At 53.4% G+C, this 22,931-nt stretch overlaps 1 protein-coding gene across 1 annotated transcript in view; it reads left to right on the top strand.

The window, feature by feature from the left end:
• Positions 1 to 3,134: 3,134 nt before the first annotated feature.
• Positions 3,135 to 22,931, top strand: part of SND1 (staphylococcal nuclease and tudor domain containing 1) — a 500,999-nt gene continuing 481,202 nt past the window's right edge. Inside the window, exon 1 of the mRNA XM_073329019.2 lies at positions 3,135 to 3,321. Coding sequence (XP_073185120.1) covers positions 3,250 to 3,321 — 72 coding nt within the window. The 5' untranslated portion in view covers positions 3,135 to 3,249. The remainder of the gene's footprint in view (positions 3,322 to 22,931) is intronic.

A 22,931-nucleotide genomic window follows, 5' to 3' on the forward strand; every position in this document is an offset into this window, starting at 1 on the left:
ACGGTTCTGTGCCCTCCTGGCAAGTGGGATCCAGAAGGTGGGGAAGGGAAATTGATCTGGGATCCCTGCCTCTGCTGAGCTGTGAAGAGGGTGATCCTTTGCAGGGGCCTGGGGGCTTCTTGGGGGGAGAAACTAGGGATCTCACCTGGGGCAGGTTGGAGGTGGGGATTGCTAGTCCTTTTCCCCTCCTGGGGCTGTAAGGAATCCCACTTTCCCGTAGCATGTGCTGTGTTGTGATGTAGGTGGAATATGAGGGCAGAGGGGGAAGGTTCTTTCCCTTCTTAGGGAGTGAGTAGGGCGAGGTAGGGGAGGATGGGGAGTTACTCTGTGGCCCTCACTTCTCACCAGGTGCTGAGTGGGGTCAACAGGAGATGGGGGTGCTAGATAATTAAGTGATTTCCCTTTGTGAGGGATGGGGGCTTATTGGTGTGGGGCAGTTATGCTGGGGTTTCCCCTTGTCCCCAAGTGCTGAATGGTGGGGTGCATTGGAGGTCAGTGGATTCGGGCAGGTCATTGCCCCTCGTGGGGGCTTGGTGTTGGAGGTGTTACTTTGGGGTCCCTAATTGTCCCTGGGTGCTGAGTCATGGGCTGGGTGGTGGGAGATTTGGGCAGACAGATCCTTTTCCCTAAAGGAAGGGGGTTTACTATGGGGCCTCCCTGTCCAGATGATGAACTGTGGTGGAAGAGGGGTTGGGCAGGTCCTTTCCCCTGCAGGGAGGCTAGGTGCTATGGCAGGGGGTTGCTCTGGATCCCCTGTCCTGGGTGCTAAGATCTGGGGTTGGCTGAGGGGCAGGTGGTAGGGTGGGGTCACCCAGGGGCTGAACCATGTAGTGGGATGGGGAGAGGTGGTGGTAGGGGCTCACTCCAGGGTCCCCCCATCCTGGGGGCTGAGGCATGCAGTGGGCTGAAGGGCAGGTGTTGGGGGGGTCATTTTGGGGGCTGGGGTTGGGCAGGTCTTTTCCCCTGCAGGGGGGATAGGTGCTGTGGAGGAGGGTCACTCCAGGGGTCCCATTTCTGGGGGTTGAGCCATGGGGTGGGCTGAGGGGCAGCTGCTGGTGGGATCACCCCTATCCTGAGGGCTGAGTAGTGCGGTGGGTTGGGGAGTCAGGTGGTGGTGGGGTGACACTGGGGTTCCCCTGTCTCCGGGGCTGAGCTGTGGGATGGGCTGGGAGGCAGGTGGTGGGGGATCACACTGGAGTCCCCCTGTCCTGGGGGGTGGGGTGCCACTCTGGGGTTCCCCCATCCCAGGGGCTGAGCTGAAGGGTGGGCTGAGAGTCAAGTGCTCAGGGGGTGGGGGTGAAACCAGGGATCCCCTGTACCGGGAGCTGAGCCGCGTGGTGGGCTGGGGGGCACGTGCTGGGTGGGGGTCACTCCAGGGTCCCCCCATCCCAGGGCTAAGCGGTGAGCTGGGGGGTCACTCCAGGGTCCCCCTGTCGCAGGACTGAGCGGTGGGGTGGGGGCAGGTGCGGGGGGGTCACTCTGGAGTCCCCCTGTCCTGGGGCTAAGCGGTGAGCTGGGGGGGGGTCACTCTGAGGTCCCCCGTCACAGGACTGAGTGGTGGGGTGGGGGCCAGGTGCGGAGAGGTCACTCTGGGGTCCCCCCCCATCCCGGAGGCTGAGCGGTGGGGTGGGGGCCAGGTGTGGGTGGGGGTCACTTTGGGGTCCCCCCATCCCGGGGGCTGAGCGGTGCGGGCAGGTGCGGGGAGGTCACTCTGGGGTCCCCCCCCCATCCCGGGGGCTGAGCGGTGGGGGCCAGGTGTGGGTGGGGGTCACTCTAGGGTCCCCCCATCCCGGAGGCTGAGCGGTGGGGTGGGGGCCAGGTGTGGGTGGGGGTCACTCTGGGGCCCCCCCCCATCCCGGAGGCTGAGCGGTGGGGTGGGGGCCAGGTGTGGGTGGGGGTCACTCTGGGGTCCCCCCGTCCCGGGGGCTGAGCGGTGGGGTGGGGGCCAGGTGTGGGTGGGGGTCACTCTGGGGTCCCCCTGTCCCGGGGGCTGAGCGATGGGGGCCAGGTGCGGGGGGGGTCCCTCTGGGGTCCCCCCATCCCGGAGGCTGAGCGGTGAGGGCCAGGTGCGGGGGGGTCAGTCTGGGGTCCCCCCGTCCCGGGGCTGAGCGGTGGGGTGGGGGCCAGGTGTCGGTGGGGGTCCCTCTGGGGTCCCCCCATCCCGGAGGCTGAGCGGTGGGGGCCAGGTGTGGGTGGGGGTCACTCTGGGGCCCCCCCCCATCCCGGAGGCTGAGCGGTGGGGGCCAGGTGTGGGTGGGGGTCACTCTAGGGTCCCCCCATCCCGGAGGCTGAGCGGTGGGGTGGGGGCCAGGTGTGGGTGGGGGTCACTCTGGGGTCCCCCCATCCCGGAGGCTGAGCGGTGGGGGCCAGGTGTGGGTGGGGGTCACTCTGGGGTCCCCCTGTCCCGGGGGCTGAGCGATGGGGGCCAGGTGCGGGGGGGTCACTCTGGGGTCCCCCCATCCCGGGGGCTGAGCGGTGGGGTGGGGGCCAGGTGTGGGTGGGGGTCACTCTGGGGTCCCCCCATCCCGGGGGCTGAGCGGTGGGGTGGGGGCCAGGTGTGGGTGGGGGTCACTCTGGGGTCCCCCTGTCCCGGGGGCTGAGCGATGGGGGCCAGGTGCGGGGGGGGTCACTCTGGGGTCCCCCCATCCCGGGGGCTGAGCGGTGGGGTGGGGGCCAGGTGTGGGTGGGGGTCACTCTGGGGTCCCCCCATCCCGGGGGCTGAGCGGTGGGGTGGGGGCCAGGTGTGGGTGGGGGTCACTCTGGGGTCCCCCTGTCCCGGGGGCTGAGCGGTGGGGGCCAGGTGCGGGGGGGTCCCTCTGGGGTCCCCCCGTCCAGGGGCGGAGAAATCAGGGGGCCGGGCTGAGCGCTCCGGCCGGGCTGAGGGGCGGGGCACAGCCACACGTGGGGCCAGGGCAGCCGAGCCTTTGCCGACGTGTCCCTGCCCCGCGTGCCCCGGAAGCCCCGCCCTCGCCCCCGGTGACGTCATTGTGAATGCGGTCTATCGGGCCCATGTTGAGGCCCCGCGCGCTGATTGGCCTGGCAGAAAGGGGCGTGGCCTGGCGGACGGGTCGTTGATTGGTCGGCCGAGGGACTCCCGCGCTCAGCGCGCCTGCGCCGGGTGGCGGAAGGGATAAATACCGGCGGCGCTGGGCGCCCCTCCCCCCCACACGTTACCGCCGGTTGAGTCGGCTGCGTCCGCTCCGCGCTCCCCTCACCTCAGCGCGCCCGACCCGCCCGGCCCGGCCCGCCATGGCCTCCGCCGCCCCCGGCCAGAGCGGCCCCGCCGCGCCCCTCGCGCTGCAGCGCGGCATCGTCAAGATGGTGAGAGCCGGGACCTCCCGCGTTCCCCGGGGCCGGGTCTGGGGTCTCTGTCCCGGGGCCTCTGCAGCCCTCCGGCCCCGCCGGGGAACCCCCCCCGGTCTGCCCCCCCGCGCCGCCCCCCGCCGGTCCTGCCCCGGAACCGCCGTGGGACCCCCCCCCGGCTGCGCCCCCGGTCCTGTGCCCCGCTGGTGCTGACCCGGCCCCCCCGGTCTGCCCCCGGGGCTGTGCCCCGCCGTGACGGGACCCCCCCCCTCATCTGCCCCCCCGGGGCTGTGCCCCACCGTGACAGGACCCCCCCGTCTGCCGCCCCGCCCGTGTTGCCTCTGCCCCCCCCGGGCCTGTGCCCCACCGTCTGCCCCGGCTCCTCGCCCCCTGCCCCCCCGTCTGCTCCCCCCCCCGGGCCTGTGCCCCACCGTCTGCCCCGGCTCCTCGCCCCCTGCCCCCCCGTCTGCTCCCCCCCCCGGGCCTGTGCCCCACCGTCTGCCCCGGCTCCTCGCCCCCTGCCCCCCCGTCTGCTCCCCCCCCCGGGCCTGTGCCCCACCGTCTGCCCCGGCTCCTCGCCCCCTGCCCCCCCGTCTGCTCCCCCCCCCCGGGCCTGTGCCCCACCGTCTGCCCCGTCTGCTCCCCCCCGGGCCTGTGCCCCACCGTCTGCCCCGGCTCCTCGCCCCCTGCCCCCCCGTCTGCTCCCCCCCGGGCCTGTGCCCCGCCGTGACAGGACCCCCCCTCATCTGCCCCCCCCCAGGCCTGTGCCCCGCCGTGACAGGACCCCCCCTCATCTGCCCCCCCAGGCCTGTGTCCCGCCGTGACAGGACCCCCCCTCATCTGCCCCCCCAGGCCTGTGCCCCGCTGTGACAGGACCCCCCCCGTCTGCCGCCCCGCCCCCCACCCGTGTTGCCTCTGCTCCCCCCGGGCCTGTGCCCCGCCGTCTGCCCCGGCTCCTCGCCCCCTGCCCCCCCGTCTGCCCCCCCAGGCCTGTGCCCCGCCGTGACAGACCCCCCCTCGTCTGCCCCCCCGCCAGTGTTGCCCCTGCCCCCCATCTGCCCCCTCTCCGGGCCTGTGCCCCGCCGTGGGACCCCCCCCCGGGCCTGTGCCCTGTCCTGCCGGGCCGCCCTTGCTCGGGCCGCCCCCTGCTTCCCCGCACTGCAGCCGAGACCCCGCCGCTCCTCACGGTGGAGGCGGCTGGAGGCTGCTCGGCCGCTGCCGGGCCTGGCCGCTGCCGACTGTCCCTGCGTGAGCCATGTGCTCCTGGGGGCAGGGCTCCCGGTGGGTCTGGTCCCGGGCCAGACCCCGGCAGCTCATCCTGGGCCGAGGTCGCAGGGCAGAGGGGTGCCAGGTAGGGGGCTGGTAACGTCCTGCCTTGTGTCCAGTTGGGCCTGAGACTTGTCCACGGCGGTGGCTTTCCTGCGGGCCAGGAGGCCTTCCTACGGTGCGGCTGGACATGTCCTCCAGTCTTCTGGGGGCTGGGGCATGTTCTCTGCCCTCCCACAAGGCTGGAGACCTGGAAGCTGCTCAGGGATTGCTCTTGTCCTGTGGATGGGCATGTGTTCCTCCTGGGGGTGGAGAGGGCATGCCCTGAACCTGCGGGGAGGGGCCTGAACCTGAGGATTGGTGGGTATGTACTTTACCCTGATGGATTGGCAGGCCCTTATGTCCAGGGCAGGTTTTCCATTGGCTTCGCACAAGTGGTTCCAGGGCAGCAAAGTTTTCAGTAGCTGTATAAAAAACTCGCTCCTAGGTGAGTCTGGCGGGAGCCTGCTTGGGGTGAGCCACAAACTGGGTGCAGAATGGTGGGAGAGGGACATGAACATACGCAGCTTGGTGTGGGGGTGTCTGCATTGTTTGTCTGGGGGGCTAAGAGCGTTAAGGAGGTGGGAGTGCAGTGTGTGTTCTGTTTTGGAATTGATCTGTGTGCTGGTGGGAGAGATTGGGCTTGGGGTTGGTGTATTGCCCTCCACTTCCATCTGTGTTGGCCCCAGCCAGTGGTGTTTGCAGCAAGCCCCACTCTGGAAGCTACCACAAAGTCTAATCCTTTGCTATTGTCTGGACTGATGGGAGCCCGTGGGGAGGCTAGGTTTTTCAGATGGGAACCCGGTCTGTGGGAGAGGAGAGAGCCCAAGACACACAGCCCAGTTATTTGGGTGGGGGGAGAATGAGGGGATTGGTGGAAACTGAGACTTGTTTTTCTGGTTGGGCTGGGGTGTGTGTGGGGAGCTGGGGCTGGTGGGCTGTTTCCATACAGGCCCTGTTAACAGGTGCTAGCACCTGTCCTAAAGTCAGACTGTTACTAGCCAGTCAGGGGGCCATGCCCAAACCTATGGAGGCAGGGAGTTTTTACAGTGGTCATGCCTCACTCTCTCCTCGTTTGTCCTTCTCACCACTTTGAACATCTTCAGAAGAAAGAAGCCAGTTCACGCTGGCCTGGGAAGCAGTGCTGGATCTGTGCAGGTGATGCAAGAATTGCTAGCACAGTTTCAACGGTTGTGCAGCACAGAATCTTAGCGGGATCTGGGCATTGGCCCTGACCCATGCCGTGCTGCGCTCTGAAGGGACCGGTCTTCTAGGGAAGGCCGCAGCACAGGGGTGCTCTGGGGAGCCGGGGGGGGGGTGTTCATATCTCTGCTTGCAGAGTGGTTCAGAAGTTGTTGCCCCCCTCAGCCTTCCTCCAAGAAGGGACCCTCATCTTGCTCACCACAGCTCATGTGGGCTTTTTACCCACCAGAGGGGTTAACCCACTGACTTTTCAGAGCTTTCAGTGTGCCCCATAGGGCTGAAACTGGAAAGGTTTACTCCTTGTTTATCTCTTTCACAAGCTCCCCAGAGGGGACGTACATAGTAGGTTTAAAAATGTAACTAGAGTTTTAACCAGCTTTGAGTTGCTAGGCTGCTGCTAGAGATCCCAGGGAATGTGAGCATCAGACTTCCTGGTTCCTCTGCCAGACTGAATGGTGTCAGATTTAGGGTTGGCCCTAGGTCTGTGTTTAGACCCTTCTCTACTCTCTTGGGCTGAGATTTTTCAGGCTTAGTCTGTGCCCCAAGATAAGTTTTCACACAAATCAGCTGAGTAGTCTGTGTGGAAAACAAGCACATCCCTAATGTTAAAAGGGTATATACAGTACCCAGTGCACTGAGGTCTCTAGTTCTACTGTAATATACAAAGTCTATGAAATACAGTTGGCAAACGGATAGGTGATTGATGGTAAGAGGTCAGTCAGGAGGGAGTGCTGTGCAAACAGAGTAAAAGGTGCACCATTCCTAAACCAGATGTGGATTAGGAGCGAGTATGTATTTAGAACAGTCCTTTAGCTGTATTGAATGTCCCACAGAATAGGGATTCCAAATTTTGAAGGCAGGGAGGGGGGCTACTGATGCTGTTACTTACTATCCCTGCTAGATTAGCAGGCAGAGGAAACTCATCTAGTCTCCACCCCAAATTGAAGCATGTGCTTTTATTTCCTTCCAGCATTTCTTCCTCTTTGGATGTTTTGTCCCTTTCCTGTTATCTTCTGTTCCCTTCCCCCAAGATAAGGTGCTTGAGCAGGTTAAAGGAGCCTCTGCAGCAGTTTTGCTCTCAGGGCACATGAGACTAAAACTCTAAATTTCACTCTGGGGCCAGCAGCACTTTTTGCAGGAGGTCACTTGATGGAAATTGAAGGGCAGTGAATTTAGACCCAATAGAAATAAATGCTACTTTATGGAGAATAGTCATCCTTGTGGCATCCATCGCCTCAGGAGGTTATCGAGAGGAGTGCAGTGACTGGATAATGTTATGGCCTAACAATTGTAGCTTTGCAGGCTGTGATTAAAGGGGAAATCAAGTGTCGTGCTTCAGGGTACAAATTGATTGTATGGAGGGGTCAGGAAGGAACTCTTCCATCTGCAGAATGGTACAGTTGGGTGCACTCAGGTTTTTGTTGTTTTGTGGAGTAGCAGACTTAGGTCGCTGTTTGAGGCTCGTTCACGTCTAATCATGTCTAAAGTTAGGCTCGTAATTCAGGGTTTGGCCTTCAGTTAAAAATACCTTGATTTTTTTAGGAGTACTGAACACCTATGTGTCTCATTGAAGTTAATGGGAACTGTAGGCGTCCTGCTTGTTGGAAATCAGGTAATTTTTATTTAGGTCCCTCGGTGCAGGTTTAAAGTTCCCTAACTTTAGGCTTCCAGATATGAAAACTTAGGTCTGGGCTCCTGAGCCAGTGCAACAAATCCTATAAACAAAGTTCTTTGACCTTTCTGTTTATATCCAGGCATGACTCTGATTTTGGGAGCGTTAACTGGTGTGTGCTGAACACTTGTGAGAAACTCTGTGCATTACTGAAGGTTAAATTTGAAATGTCTGAGCTTCATGAACAAGTGAATGTAGTTGTCAGAAGTACAAAGCTTGTTTCTTCTGCCACTTCCTTTGGAGAGCAAGTGAGACTGGCATATGCTTTCTTAAAACAGACAATGTTGCAGAATAGCAGGGCGTGAGCATGAGCTACAGATGGAGTTTTATGGGAATTTGGCTTAATTTTCAGTTAGATTTAGTTTGCTAAACTGCTGTTTCTCAGCTGAGTTGGAAGTTTTCTTCAAATTGCAATTATGCAAAGCATTTTCTAATGCTTGCTAAACAGCATTTAGGGTAGTAAAAACTTGTGTGTGTGTTTATATATAATTTTTTTTAGATGGCTATGGTCCAGGGGTTAGAGTGCTAGTTTGGGCTGTGGGAGACCTGAGTTCAGTATCTGCTTTGCCACAGACCTCCTCTATGCCCCAGAGCAATTCACTTACTCTCTCTCAGTTCCATAGATGTCCAGTGGGGATACTAGTATTGCTCTGCTTCACAGAAGGGTGGAGGATAACTGCATCAAAGATTGCAGAACTTAGATACTACAGTGATGGGGGGGTAAGATAAGTATCCAAGAGAGATTTCACCAGCATCTCTTGCAGCCTTAGACTTTTCTCTCTGGCTGATTCCTATTGTTCAGAACCTTTGCTTCGGGGAATTCATGTTTGAGCTGGGAACTTCACTTTGAGGAATAGAGATCTAGGGAGCACTTTTGGCAGCTTATGCACCTATTTTATTGAAATTTTTATCTCTTCTCTTCAAGTAATCCACATTCCCTGATGTGAGGGTATAACTGTGTGATCTAGGAGTTGAGGGGTGAGACCCAGGGGTTCAAGCCACCTGAATGACTTTCACAGCAGCTGTGCACCCTGGAATGCATTGATAACTTGTAAAATGGTAAAACTGACCTCCCTTGTCCTCCTGGAAGTGCACTGGAAATAGTAAAGTGAAGTCGTTGCAGGCTGTGTGATGGCTGCCGGAGAATGGCACTGGTTTGAAGCAAAGCCAGTTAAGTTTTGCTCCCTTTCTCATTCTAAAAATCAATGAATCACTTCCCTGTTCATGCTACAGTGTAAATCTGTTGCAGTGTCAAACTTTCTTACAGCGAAGGAATTCGCATCTGGCAAATGCAGCCTAGATGTAAGAGTACCTGGTGGCAATTGGGGAAGGACTGTTCCCTGGGCCGGTTCGAAGCTTCCCTTTGGTGATGAGCCTGTATTTCATACCCCTTATAGTATCTTCCACCAGGTATGCTCAAGGTACTTTACACACAAACCTCATGACACTGCCCTCTGAGGTGCTGTGGACCAGCTTAAGGTTAGGCAGCAAGTGGGTGGAACTGGGAATAGACCCAGGGAGTCCTGAATCCAGCAGCTCTGCATGCTGCTGCCTGTGTGGGGGTGATAGGGTGACCAGATGTCCCGATTTTATAGGGACAGTCCCGATTTTTGGGGCTTTTTCTTAAATAGGCTCCCATTACCCCCCACCCCATCCCGATTTTTCACATGTGCTGTCTGGTCACTCCTATGGGGTGAACTGCTGGGAAGGGTGAGAGCCAGACCCTTGTGGGAGACAAATGGGGACAAGGGTGGGGAGTTAAGTGCGTCCATCCTGAGGTGATTTGATGGGGATTGGATGGAAGATGGGGTGATGCTGTGTATTTTGTTCACCCACCCGTTACCTTGCACCTTGCTCATCAGCTGGGAGCAGGGTGTGTATGGCACCATTTCCTGGGTAGCCTCTCCTTAAGAACATAACAGCCATACTGGGTCAGACCAATGGTCCATCTAGCCCAGTGTCCTGTCTTCTGACAGTGGTCAATCCCAGGTGCTTCAGAGGGAATGAACAGAACTGGGCAATTATCGAGTGATCCATCCCGTTGTCCAGTCCCAGCTTCTGACAGACAGAGGCTTAGGGACACTCAGAGCATGGGGTTGTATCCCTGACTATCTTGGTTACTTGACCTTTCCTTTATGAATTTATCTAGTTCTTCTTGTGAACCCAGTTATAGATTGGGCCTTCACAACATTCTCTGGCAAATAGTTCCACAGGTTGAGACTGCATTGTGTGAAGAAATACTTCCAATTATGTTTTCCAATATGCATTACTTTGCATTTATCAGCACTGAATTTCATCTGCCAGTTTGCTGCCCAGTCATCCAGTTCTGTGAGATTGCTTTGGACTTAACTATCTTGAGTAGTTTTGTATCATCTGCAAATTTTACCACCTCACTGTTTACCTCTTTTTTCAGAATATGTTGAACAGCACTGGTCCCAGTATAGATTTTTCGGGAACCCCACTGTTTACCTCTCTCTATTTTGAAAACTGACCATTTATTCATGCCCTTTGTTTCCTATATTTTAACCAGCTACTGATCCATGGGAAGACCTTCCCTCTTATTCCATGAGTGCTTACTTTGCTTAAGAGCCTTTGTTGAGGGATCTTGTCAAAGGCTCTTTGAAAGTCCAAGTGTGGTATATCCACTGGATCACCTTTGTGTGTGTGTGTTGACCCCCTCAAAGAATTCTGATAGATTGGGTGAGACATGATTTTCGTTTACAAAAGACATGTTGATTCTTCCCCTGACAAATCATGTTAATCTGTGTCTGATAATTCTGTTCTTTTCTATAGTTTCAACCAGTTTGACTGGTACTGAAGTCAGGCTTACCGGCCTGTAATTGCCAAGATCACCACTGGAGCCTTTCTAAAATTGGCTTTACATTAGCTATCCTCTAGTCATCTGGTACAGAAGCTGATTTAAGTGATAGATTCCATACTACAGTTAGTAATTTTGCAATTTCATATTTGAATTCCTTCAGCACTTGGGTGAATCTCATCTGGCCCTGGTGACTTATTGCTGTTTAATTTATCAATTTGTTCCAAATCCACCTCCTCTTGATGCCTCAGTTTGGGACAGTTCCTCAAAGTTGTCGCCTCCCTCTTTGAGACTGTGAGGATGATGGTGGGATGGGAATCCCTCCTGCGGCTGTTTCTAAGCCTTCCTGCTTCATTGGAATGGTAGTTGTCCTCTTCTCTACATGTAGCTGTCACCTGCAGGTCCCCATCCAGTCACCTTCCTCTGACTTGACCCCTCCCTTCCTCTTCGCAAAATCCCACTCTCCTCTTCGATAATTCCCTTTCTGATGACCCATTTGACCTCTGGACTCCTCATTCAGCCTTCAGTGCTGGGTCAGCTCACCAATCATAGAATATCATAGAATCATAGAATATCAGGGTTGGAAGGGACCCCAGAAGGTCATCTAGTCCAACCCCCTGCTCGAAGCAGGCCCTGGTGACTTATTGCTGTTTAATCCCCTGCCTGGCCACCACCTCTTCCCCTTCAAGATCATTTCTACTGCAGCCTCCTCTCTGGCTGCCTTGACTCTCTTTGGTTCACACAAACTCACCTGCCTGACCATATTACCCTGTTCGCTCCCCAGCAGTGAATCCCTCCACTGGTCCCCTTTCCACCGCATCAAGCTCAAGTTTCTTGTTCTTGCCTTCAAGGCCCTTCATGTTTCTGACTCTCCTTAGTGGACCGTGTTTATCATCCTTATCCCTCCACAGCAGTGCTAGCCTTGTTGACTCATCTGTCCACCTCTTCCATAGCAGTGTCTGTTTTCTGTGCCATCCATTGTGCATGGGACACCCTCTAGAGCCACGATTGCTGTAAGGTTGGAATGGGACAATGGGATGGATCGGTCGATAAGTTGCTGTGTTCTGTTCCCTCTGAAGCACCTGGCGCTGGCCATTGTCAGAAGACCAGATACTGAGCTCGATGGACCATTGGTCTGACGCAGTGTGGCTGTTCTTAAGTTCATATGAAGTCTGCAAGAAATTACCCAGGGAGTAATTTCTACGTAGGAGGGCAGTGGGGGGATAGCTTATGCAGTCCCCCCGAAAGCTGTTGCTCTGCTTGTGTGTGGTATACTCTTCCTGTTTTTGCCTTTCTCATTGTAGTGCCTTCAGGGTAGGGAATGTGTCCTCCTTGTGTTAGGAAAATACCTAGCACATTGTTGGCACTCTTACAATGTAACTGAGTCCAGGCTGGCATAGTCCTAGTGGGAATGACCCTCAGGTAGGTGACTTCGGGCATTATTTCTCCACTAAAGGTCACACTTCCAACTCGCTGACTTAGTTTTTTCTTTACAGATGTTCTGGCACCCCTCTTAATTTTGTTTTTGCACCTTTTGGGTGTATTTTCGTACAGATGTGGGGAAGCCTGTGGTGTTTGGGGAGCTGAGAAATGGGCCCCCGAGCCCCTGCACAAAGAGGAAGAGAAGCTTAAATGTCTCAAACAGGGTCTTTTTGCCCTGAGTGCACTGCACAGGCTGTTCCTTTCTGTGGCTTAGGTAACCTGGCTCTCCCAGCTGGCTGGATAATTACATACATGTTAAATGCAGTCCATGCTGCAGTCATAGGCCAAATGGCAGCTCATTTTAATGTGTGGGAGTTGGTGGTTGATTCAAGCTCAGAGTAGCTTGCAGTTGGTCATGGGCTGCATCTACTAGCTGCAGTAAGGTTTTGAAGCCCCAATGCTGCCTTTAACAATCGGGAATCCCAAACTTCACTTGATGGCAATGGAGCAAGCTTAATCGGAAGAGTTCTAGGTTGGAGATGGTTTGGGTGCTGCCCATGAATCAGACCTGCATGTCCTGTCATCCAGTGCTCTCGTTTCCATCCTGCTCAGATCAAGCTGGATCATCACCTTCCAACCCCTGCAGTCTCTGTGGTCATGTCTTTGCGTGGTAGCTGAGGTAGGTTGCAGTTTGTCTGGCCCATTGTAGGCAGTGAGTAAAATGGGCACTGGCTGCTACTATCTCCACGCTGCCAATCCCTTGGGTCCTGTAATCAGATTTTTCACCCTGTTAGATCAGTTCTTAAGCAGCAGCTGCTGAAATTTAATTTCCTTCTGGAGAATTGTTTCCAGCCGAGACCCAAGGCATTAGCATTGGGAACTTTCCTCCCTGCTGTGCTGAAATGAGGGGAGATGGGCACTGTTCATCCTGCCACAATTAATGGGCAGAAAGCTGGTTCTGTGGATGCTTGCTTGAAGAGGTGCAATGCTACTGTGGTATTACCTGGATGGGTGCAACCTCTCTTGGTGAAGGGTAAAGGAATGGGGGCTGGGGTATGGGAGGGCTGAAGTTGGCAGGGCAGGAGGGAGAAGCAGGTGAAATAAGTAGGTGCAAAGTGAATGAAACTGATTATATGAATCTTCCCTTGGGAGGACCCCTCTCCCCCCGGCTGTATATGGAAATAGCAGGTCTGAGAGCACAGGGTACATAGCAATCACCCCTGCACACTGCTGGCTCAGATATTATGGTGGTTAGGGCCATGTGAGTACCTGGCTAGAGCATATTGGGGTGGGTCATGCTGGTGTAATTCAGCTGCTAGCCAGTTGCTGTGGGAGGAGGGAACGTGAGTCTCAGGAGAGATACAGACCTGTGAGAAGCTGCAGATGGGGAAGAATAAGCAGCTGTATGTACAGCACTTAGCAAGCCCTGTTCTGTGCAAGGGCTTGTTCGCGTCTTTGGAGCGGAGCGCTACAGATAATAGAGCAAGTAGAAGTTAGCTACTGAACCCAGAGAAGGCAGCAGCACTATTGCAGTGACGAGAACCTAGAAGATCATTGGAAGGAGCAGATAGGTGAAGGGTCCCTCTTTTGCAGGCATGGGTTTGTGTAGATAGAGCCCGAGATGTCTCCTTCCATCACTGGAGTCAGATCCTGAGGACGTAGTAGGTATTCCCAAGACACCTGAGGTAGTTGGGGTGACTGGGGGAGCACAGATCCCCAAGAGGTTGGGGGGACTATAGGTAGGGCAGCTGTCCCACATGCTGTCAGAGGAATTGTGAACTGCCATTCACTCAGTTTGACGTGTCAGGATGATGGGCAGGTAGCCTTATACTTCCAAAGACTGACTGTACTGTAGCCTGGCCCTATCCTTGGGACAATCTCCTTCTTTGAGCATCCTCTGGCCTCCAAATCCCTATTTGAAGCCACTGTTTCCAGGGATGCTGCCTGGCCTACCTGTTTCATGCCTTCCTCTACCTGAGCTGTTCTGTGGCTTGCCCCCTTTGATCTCTCTGATCCTAGACTTTCAATGGGGGAGAACCTGGTCTTACTCTGAAACATCATGGAAATCACAGCACTTTTTTTTAAGCGGGACAAACTGAGAAAAATGAGTTTGAGATGCTTCCTGAGAACCAATTCCTGAAGGAGGAAGGTGCTGGCAGAGCAATGGGTGGGCTGAAGCTACACAGAGGGTGTGGGATACGATCTGCCATGTGTGTGGGGTGCCAAGAGTGCACAAGGTTCTGTGGTTGAATGAGGACGTTCAGAAGCTAATAGAGGATGCAAAGAAGCGTGTGTTGAGGAACTAAGCAAAGGTAATCTGTTTGAGAGACTGCAGTCAGGTTGATTGTGGACGGCTGCTGTGGGAATGATGACTAGAATCTCAGCTTTGTGCATTTTTTGTGATGGGAATCTCAGGCCCAATAAAAACGCACAGTAATAATGCTCCGCATGTCTCATGCAGTGATTGCAAAGCACTTTACAAAGGAGAGTCAACATGTCCCCTTTGCAGATGGGGAAACTGAGCCCCGGAAGTGAAGTGTCTTACCCCAGGTAACAAAGAGAGTCTGGGCACAGCTAGGAACAGCGCTCGTGTCCACCTGACTGCAAGCCCACTGCACTGTGCTGTGAAGTCTGAGGCCTTTTTCTGCAATGAACAGTAGCCAGATGGAAAGACAGCAGCCGTGAGCTAGGTAGAAGTCACAACCTCACATTCCTGCTAAATTATATCAAAACAACGTATTATTGGGCTGTTAAGGAGGTGCTCCTCTCCAAACAGTACCCACCCCCACCAGGCAAAGAAGCAGATCTTAAGATGTTTAAAGAAAACTTGTTTGGCATTCTGTCTGGCAAGGAACCATATCAACAGTTGTGATTGTGAAATCCCCACTTTATTTTGTCTTTATGGTCCTCACTTCTCTATTGTTTATCTGGAGGGTCTCTGGTTCTATGATTGTTTGTCTGTTTCATAACTAATCTTGCAAGATTTAAATCAGCTAAGGTACCGGGGTCTGATTGGTTAAAGAATTATTTTGTAATGGGCTAGGATTGGTGAAGAATACGGTTCTTTAGTTTACAGTGATTGGTTATGGTACAGCTAAGCAGGACTCACTGTATAAACTGGGGTCCAAAAGGAAGTTCTTTGGAACCAACTCCAGGACATAGCCCCAAGATCAGAGCTGCCAGACCTCAACACCATGCCAACCACACGGTGCAGAATACTTTAGCCATGGACAATCTAATCTTGACTGGCCACCAAGAAAAGCTTGTCTGCCTTATGGGGAGTGGTGCACAGTGTATGCTTGCTTCGTGTGTGTATTTTGTTTTGGTAACTGTTAATAAATAGAAGTTAAGGGTATTACTGTGTAAGGCTCTTACTGGTAAAAGGCCCTACAAACCTGCAGAAGATTATGCCCTGAGCCCTAGGAACTGAGTAAGGGTAGGTGCTTTTCACCCAGAATCCTGGGAAAGGGTTGGGGTGCCTAAATTATCCAGTTCCTGGGGTCTCAAGGTGTAACCCGGTTAAAGGTGGGGTGCCCTAGAGTGTGTGGGTAACAATGCTTCCTTGAGAAAATGACCTGATCTCAGAGCAACTCCAGTGCTTGCAGAGCATCCTGCTGAGTTGGATGGAGGCAGGCTGTCGTACCTTGCCTTGGAAGCTGCTTTCTTTTTTAAAGAGTAAAACCCTGGCACTTCTGGCTGCAGTGAAAACGTTATGAATGTGATTGGGGTGTAACTGATGGTGCCCACAGTCTGAAACAATAGCTGGGCCCGAACTGCCCCTTTCACCTTGATTGGTAACTCAGAAGCCTAATGATGCTAATCAAACCATATGAGGAAGGTGAGGGGGTGACTAGGCTAGCTTGTCGCATTGCAGTGATCAGTCGCTTTAGCTAGTTGGCGTCTTGTTCTGAACTGCAGGGGTGTTTTCTGACCTTTCTCCTGTGCTTCTGTTTTACCATGTTGTCTTGCTGCCTGAAAACTTCTGTTCCCTGAGCCTCTGGAAGGAACTCTATTGAATTCAGTCACATTCTATCTTAGTCCGAGCCTGCGTGTCACCTTTGGACGTTCTCCCCTCTGCCACAGCCCCTTGAGTCTTGATGGGTCTCTTCTTGCAATCATTCCCTGGGGCTTTCTCTCTAAGGAGCTGCCTGGGGCAAGGAGGGCTGGATTCCAGGGCAGGTCTTCCCTTGAGGTGAGGGACCTGGGAGCTGGGCTCATGGAGGGAGTTGCCTTGGCTCATGTTGATGAGCTTCCATCTCTAACACTTCTCACCTAGGAGCATCCCAGATGGGTTCCTCAGGGGTCACCTTCCCTGTTAGTGGCTGTTGGAGGTCAGCTGTCACAGGTCAGTACAGGTAGACACAGATTCCTGGTATGTGGGGGATGTGGTTGGATCATTACTATGTGCCCAGACACTGTCTGGTGTAGAGCTGGAAGGAACCTGAGTTTAGTCCAACCCCCAGTGTGAAGCTGTAACCTGACGGGAGTAATTACCCTCATGGAGTTCCAGTAGTGATCACAGAATATGTGGGTTGGAAGGGACCTCAGGAGGTCATCTAGTCCAACCCCCTGCTCAAAGCAGGACCAATCCCCAATTTTTGCCCCAGATCCCTAAATGGCCCCCTCAAGGATTGAACTCATAACCCTAGGTTTAGCAGGGCAATGCTCAAACCACTGAGTTGCTGGCTGATGTGCTAAAGCACTGTCTGATACTGGAGTCTGTATCCTGCACAATGTTGCTTGAGGCTTGTGTTTTATAGCCCAAATCTAATGATTCATTGCTGATCAGATAGGATTGGTGGTTGGTTTCTTGTTGCCTTTTTTGCATAAATGACAGGTGATGCAGCTGGAAACAGCCTGCTGATTCATCCCTGGCCCTTATAAAATCTCTTGCATGTTTGCAATGTTGAGGTGACTTGCCAAAGACAAGTCAGTGGTTCCATCTTGGAATACTTGGTTTGAACTGAGGATTCTTGGTCCTGATTCCACCTAGGGAAGGGCAAGCCTGTCGGTCGAGTGGTCTTTTCAGGACTTTGATTGCTCCTGTTCTGCTCAGTAATTCCAGTACTGTGTCCTGGATGTTGCAATCCATTGGAAAATGGCTGAGTTCTGGCTGCTCTTTCAATCCGGTGCTGAAAGAGAAGCCAAATGGCCAAGGTGGTGCATGGCTTGCTTTCTTGCCAAGCACATAGTCAATTCTAACAGGTCCAAGCATGTACTAAGTGATGCATCTCAGCAACTTCTAGCCACCTAATCAGGTTTCGCTTTTTGCTATATGTGCAGACATGAACAGTCAGGGCAAACTGACAGCTACTAATTTCTAGCAACAGGTTAAGTGGCAGTTCCCCTGGGAGAGGCCATCTGGGAGCTTGAAAACAATTATATGCAAATTCTGGCTAGCCTTCTGGTGCTGAACTCACTAAATGTGTGAAATCAGCAACTTGGGGCAGGAATTTGTCTTTAAAGCTCTGTACATAGAAATATATAGAAAGGCAGTAGGAATTATAGTGCATTTACAAATGAACACCATGGGAAGGCAGAGGTGTCTCCAGTTGCCATGTTTTCCGTGTTTACACAGCAGCTGTAACTACCCACAGTCTGGCTCAAAATGAGGGTCCTGTCTGAGGTGCAAATTAACTACCATTTGACTTGTTTTACAATATGGATTTCCTTTTGCCTCTTTGCTGGCTTCCCCTCCCATCTCCATATACCCCTTTGTGCCCATATCTTTCATGGCTTTCTTTCTCATGGTGCTCTTGGCATTCTGAGCCTGCTGAACGTTTCAGCTCTTTGCCTGACTGATAGTTGGACTTCATGCCTGGGTTATAAAGTCAGAAGGGTGAGTGCTGAGTGTAAGGGTAACTGGCGGGTGTGGGGCAGTTGTATGGATTTTATTGCATGCTGTGTGAAAAGACAAACCTTGCTATCTCCAGTGCTGATGAAAAGAGCTGAACTGCTGCCCTAGCAGAGACTCTGTAGTCTGAGCTGTTGGGTCCAATTTGCACCAATCCCATAAAATCTCTGGGTGAGGTCCCTGGCTGTAATGAAGGAATGCACAGGGTGGGATCAAAAGCTCACCCTGGGCTGGTCCCTAGTGTAAGTTTAGAGCAGCCTAAAAGCTGTTTTAAATTGACAGCAGCTGCTGACCATTCCAAGGGACCAATATCACAGCAGGGGGAGTCTGGCAACACTGACACTGACAGCTGGAGCTGCTTCTCTGGCTGCCCTTAGATTGTGCTGGAGTGAGCCTCCTATCATCAGATATGCCAGCTTTTGGGGGGCTGTGCAATCTGGACCTCTTACTGAAATCCCCCAAACCACCAGATTCAAGGTTACACCTGCTAACAGCAGCTGCCTCTTCCCCTCATCAGAGAACCCTAATAATTTTCCAGGACACTTAGGTGTTGTTAATTGGATAAAACAGTTAACAGCATCTGAGTTTTCTTGTGCCCTGTAAAGTGAAGATTAAGGGTAACTACAACTATGAAACCTGAGTCTTGAATTGTTGAGCACTGAGGTCTTTGTAGCAGGATTGCTCTGGATGTATCATTTACTTTCAGGCTTAAAGTGAAACTCATTTTCCAGTAGTTTGTATTGTGAATGTATTTCATTTGTATGATCTGCTGTATGGCGAATAACAAATGGCATGTAGCGATGCCTGGTGCCATGTGCAATACAAATGATCTCCAGGTAGGAATGTTTGGGATCAGTGATCTGGTGTGTACCATCGATCTGCTGTTCAGCTGGGCACAATGATCTGCTCCTGAACACAGGAGGCAGCATTCTGCAGTGCAGGGAAACATGCTACAGTTTTCCTGGTACCTTGTGTATAATGTTAAAAGCTGAACCGAGCCCTCAGTCAGAGTGGAATGTGGATTCGGTTCCCAGTAAACCCATTACATTGCATCACTTTTTCTCCTGCTAGATCCCAAAAGCCCTTAGCAAAGGGATACACAAGGATCATTGCAATCATGTCTGGGGTGGAGCACATGAGCTGTTTAACAGAGCACAGCAACCCTTCACCTCTCTTTAGGTTAGGAAGTAAGGAATTTTGTCTCCAATTTAAGCCACAATGGGAATTTTATGGAAGCAGGAAGTGCTTGTCCAGCTTGAAACATGATTTGGGCATTGTGGCTTTTAATAGCATCCATCACCATGGTAGCTAGCTAATAACCTTTCGAAAATGGGAAATGTACAACCCCTGGAATCTCAGCTAATCCCTGACTGGGCTGATGGGGCCAAATTTAGTTCTCCAGCGCTAATTTACCCTGGAGAGACAGTGTGATAAATGGGCTGGTCACAGCCTTGAGGAGAATTGTGTTGAGAGTAACTAGACCAGAACCCTGGAAAGCCTTTTATTTGCTGTCCATGCTGGTCAGATTGTTCTTGTTACTGTAATTTATGGAGCGGACAACGTTTCCTAACAATGTATGCGAGAGAGGGAGGGTCTTTCTTCCTTGGCCTTGTGGGCCTTTCTGTTTTTCCTCTCTCCCCCTTTCACTGGCGGATCCCCCCAGCACATTCCTGCTTTGAGTGGCTTATTAATCTAAAAATGTGTAACAATTAACAGCTCCAATAGTCAGTCAATGCCATATGCTCAGGACCTTGATTTTAATTCTCCCCCTAGCACCACTGAGTGGAGAGTGTTCAGATTACAGCATGTGGGAAGCAATTGTTGACCTAGCTCTGTTGTAGAAACTACCACCCTATGGGGGGACCTGGCTGCAGCCGAGGGCTTCATCTTGCAGTGTAGAGGGGGTGTAACCATGTTCTGCCATTAGTTCTGAGCTGTTGCAGCTTTGGACTTGAGTGAGGAACCAGCATGGTTCTGCAGCACGCTTGAAACATCTCTGACCCTGCCTGGGTTGCAGGACAAACTTCCCCAGTCTCGTGACAGTCCGGTCAGTGTAGCAGAGACCTAGCCTTACTAGTGCATTGGTTTCAAATCACTGTGCAGGAGTGGGGTGGGGGCACATGGCAAGCGTGTATTTGGAGCTAAATGCCTGTAGGACCAGTTCCCTCTAAGCTGCACGGCTATGCAGCTACCTATTAAGCCCTGCGGTGGGGAGAGATGCCTCTCCCCCAGCATGGACCTGCCATGGTGGGGTGAGGTGCCTCTCTCCACGTGCCCTGCCCCAGCCCCGGCATGGACCTGCTGCGGCTGGGGGAGAGGAGCCTCCCTGCCCCCCAGCCCAGATGCTGCTGGGGGGAGTCCTCTCTACTTGTTGTAGTCCCCAGCAGCCTGCACCCCAACCCCCTCATCCCTGGCCCCACCCCAGAACTGCACCCCCCAGCCAGAACCCTCACCCTCCCACCCCAATCCTCAGCCCTGAGCCCTCCCTCTCCAAACCCCTCAGCCCCACCCCCACCACATGAATTTTGTTCTGTATACCAATATGGAGGTGATGTGTCACACAACAAAATTCATTCCACACATGCGTGGGCAAAATTAGAGGGAGCACTGCCCCTAGGAGGCTGGGTTCTTCCTTATTTATAACTGTGGTGTGGCTTACTCTCCCTTTTTCTGTGCAGGAGAGGGGGTGGTTTTTATAATCCAGGTAGAGACACGCTCTAGACGTATTCTGGAGTGGACTCTTGTATCCCCACAGAATCTTGTAGGAGCCTTGGGGAAGTGTGTGGGTGTGGGGGGGTGGCACCGTATCTGCAGCTGTGTCGCTGTTACTCCGGCTCCCATCCGGAGTTATGGGTGGGGAAAGCTTTCCTCCCTGCTACTAGAGAGCCGAGGCCAAATGGCTTTTCTTACCGGCCTGGCAGTGGTGATGGAGGTGGGGGTGTGGTTTAAGCATGCCAAGTGGGTGTTGGGTAGCGTTTGTATAATATGGGAACATGCATTGTTGGGAGTGAGTTGAGGACTCCAGCTGGGCCCCTCGACTGCCAAGGCTGGACTTGCTGCAGAGGCATGTCATGCCCACCACTGAGGGGGGAGAGAAGGGATCGTCATTTGTGGCTAGAGGACGGTGCCCATGCTCGAGTGGGTCAGAATAGGGGGTGGATGGATAAGCGCCTGGAGGACTCCAGGGAGGAGAAACTGAAGTTGGCTCTGGAAATTCCTGTTTTTGGATGGCAGCCCTTTCAGGTGATGTCCTGGTGACCTTGCTGGTTTCAGCAGGATCCTGGCCAGGGGTAGAACTGGAGCGGTTTTGGAGGTTACCCACATCTCATGCTTCAGAGGAAGGCTAGTGCCTGAGGGTGGGGACACAGGATTTGATGGATGTATGCTCTGGCTGTGGTGAGTGATTCCCAGGGGGCGGGGAGGGGGATATGTCCCTGTTTGAGGCAGGAGTATTCCGCCCCACCATAGCTGCCTCCTTCTTTCTACCGGGTGTGACGCAGCCCAGAGGAGAGTGTGCTGAACGATGCAAGCAACTGCATTCTCTGCATGTCTTGCACCATAGATGCACTCCGACTCTGGACCCTAACTATGGCACTGAATGGTTCACGCTGCCTGCCTGTGCTCCAGCATTGGAGAGCTTGCATTCTCCTTCAGGGAATATCTCCGCTCCCTGTCTGGGCTCAATCTGATCCGCTTGCTGCCAAACAGCCTTCTTCTTACAGACTTGGAGCAATCCCGTAGGAAGAACATGGCTCTGTAGGCCACTGTACATCCAGCTGGCCTGGAGGGAGGGGAGAGCTCACCTGTTAGGTTAGATCTCTGCTCTCCTGGCAGCCTGCCTGAGTGACTGTAGTCTCCCATTAGCCAGGAGGCTGGGCTGGAGTTTGCTTTTTGCATTTGTATTCAAGGCAATTGGGGAAAGGCAAAGAGCAGTCTGAAAACAAGGTTAAAAGCATCCACTTTTTATGTTGGTTCAGGGCACTGGATGTTCTGTGACTGGAATATTTGGGCTATAATTCATCTGAATATGGCAGCTGTCCTCAGTACTCCGGCATGCTGGGAGAACAGGACCTTCTCCTGTAGAGCTCAGTGGATCTGGTTTATTGGTGCCTGCATGGCAAAGGAATTTTCTCTGAACTATAGGCTTGAAAAATTCTCCATCTACTAGCCAGAGAGCTGACTTACCAGGCAAGGCTGCTCCCATCACCTCACCTGGCTAGGTATCTGTATTCCCGCACACTCTTGTTGGCCCAGTTATGATCTGTCCTCTCTGGGCTCTTGGGAGGTGATATCACTCCTCTTCTCCCCCTATAGGAGTGCTGGCAGCTTTGCCTTCCTAATGTTCAGTACATCTCTTGGGCATTTGGCTCCCAGACTGCTTGTACATACATCAGCAGATCAGAGTGCTCCTGAGAATCAGACACACCAGGCTGTTTCCTTTGATCCCTCTATTCGCAACTCATAACTGGTCCCAGTAACTGATTAGTGGTTTAGAGAACATATACCTCCTAAGAACTTACTCAGCTTGAGATTCCCATGCATTTTATCTAGCACAGGACATTGTCAATGCAATATGATGGTGGAGAAATTACACCCAAACCAGGCAGTTCAGTGTCATGGAGTCTGCAGCACATGTAGTACAAACCCCTTGCCCATCGGTGGGTATTTACCGGAAGGTGACACTCCTGACTCTTCTGCATTTAGTTCTCCCCTGATGTTGCATGAATGTGTTTTGTACAGAGTTCCATGGGGTTCTAGAAAGTGGCAGTGAATCTGACCAGCACCTAGGCAAAGCAGTGAGCAGTGACTGACAGGCTCTAGAGGTGCATGCAGTCTAGATAAGGCAGCATTGCATCAGATCAAACATATGGGCTAAAATGTATCTTAGAATGAAAGCTTAGTTCCTGCAGAAACTGATGGCTTAGGCATCCAGCTTGGTAGGAGAGGTCATGAATTTTTCAAGCCAGGTTCCATGGTGCCCAAAAGGGTCCCCTGCGACCTGATGAGCAAGTCCCCCTCTTTGGCTCTTTTGCAACCCTTGTGATTGCAGCTGAATGGGGGCTATGCTTGTTGTGGGTACAAGAGCCTTCTGAGTACACCACACAGGCAGGTGCACAGTTATGTTGAGGAGGGAGATAACCGAAACCAGCAATCTTGGGTCTGAAGGTCAAGTTTGTGTTGGTGCTGGAGGATCCCACGCAGCCAAAATGATGAAAGCTGTCCCAAATGCACAGCCAGCTGAGAAGGCACGGTCTCTGGGCAGACAAATTATATTAACATTTCCAGCACTCTAAGGTCCTGGATCCAGTCAGGCAGTGCCCTAGTCTAGATGCTCTACCAATCCTGTCCCTGCA

Source organism: Lepidochelys kempii, chromosome 1 (genome assembly GCF_965140285.1).
Source record: "Lepidochelys kempii isolate rLepKem1 chromosome 1, rLepKem1.hap1, whole genome shotgun sequence".
Taxonomy (NCBI): domain Eukaryota; kingdom Metazoa; phylum Chordata; order Testudines; family Cheloniidae; genus Lepidochelys; species Lepidochelys kempii.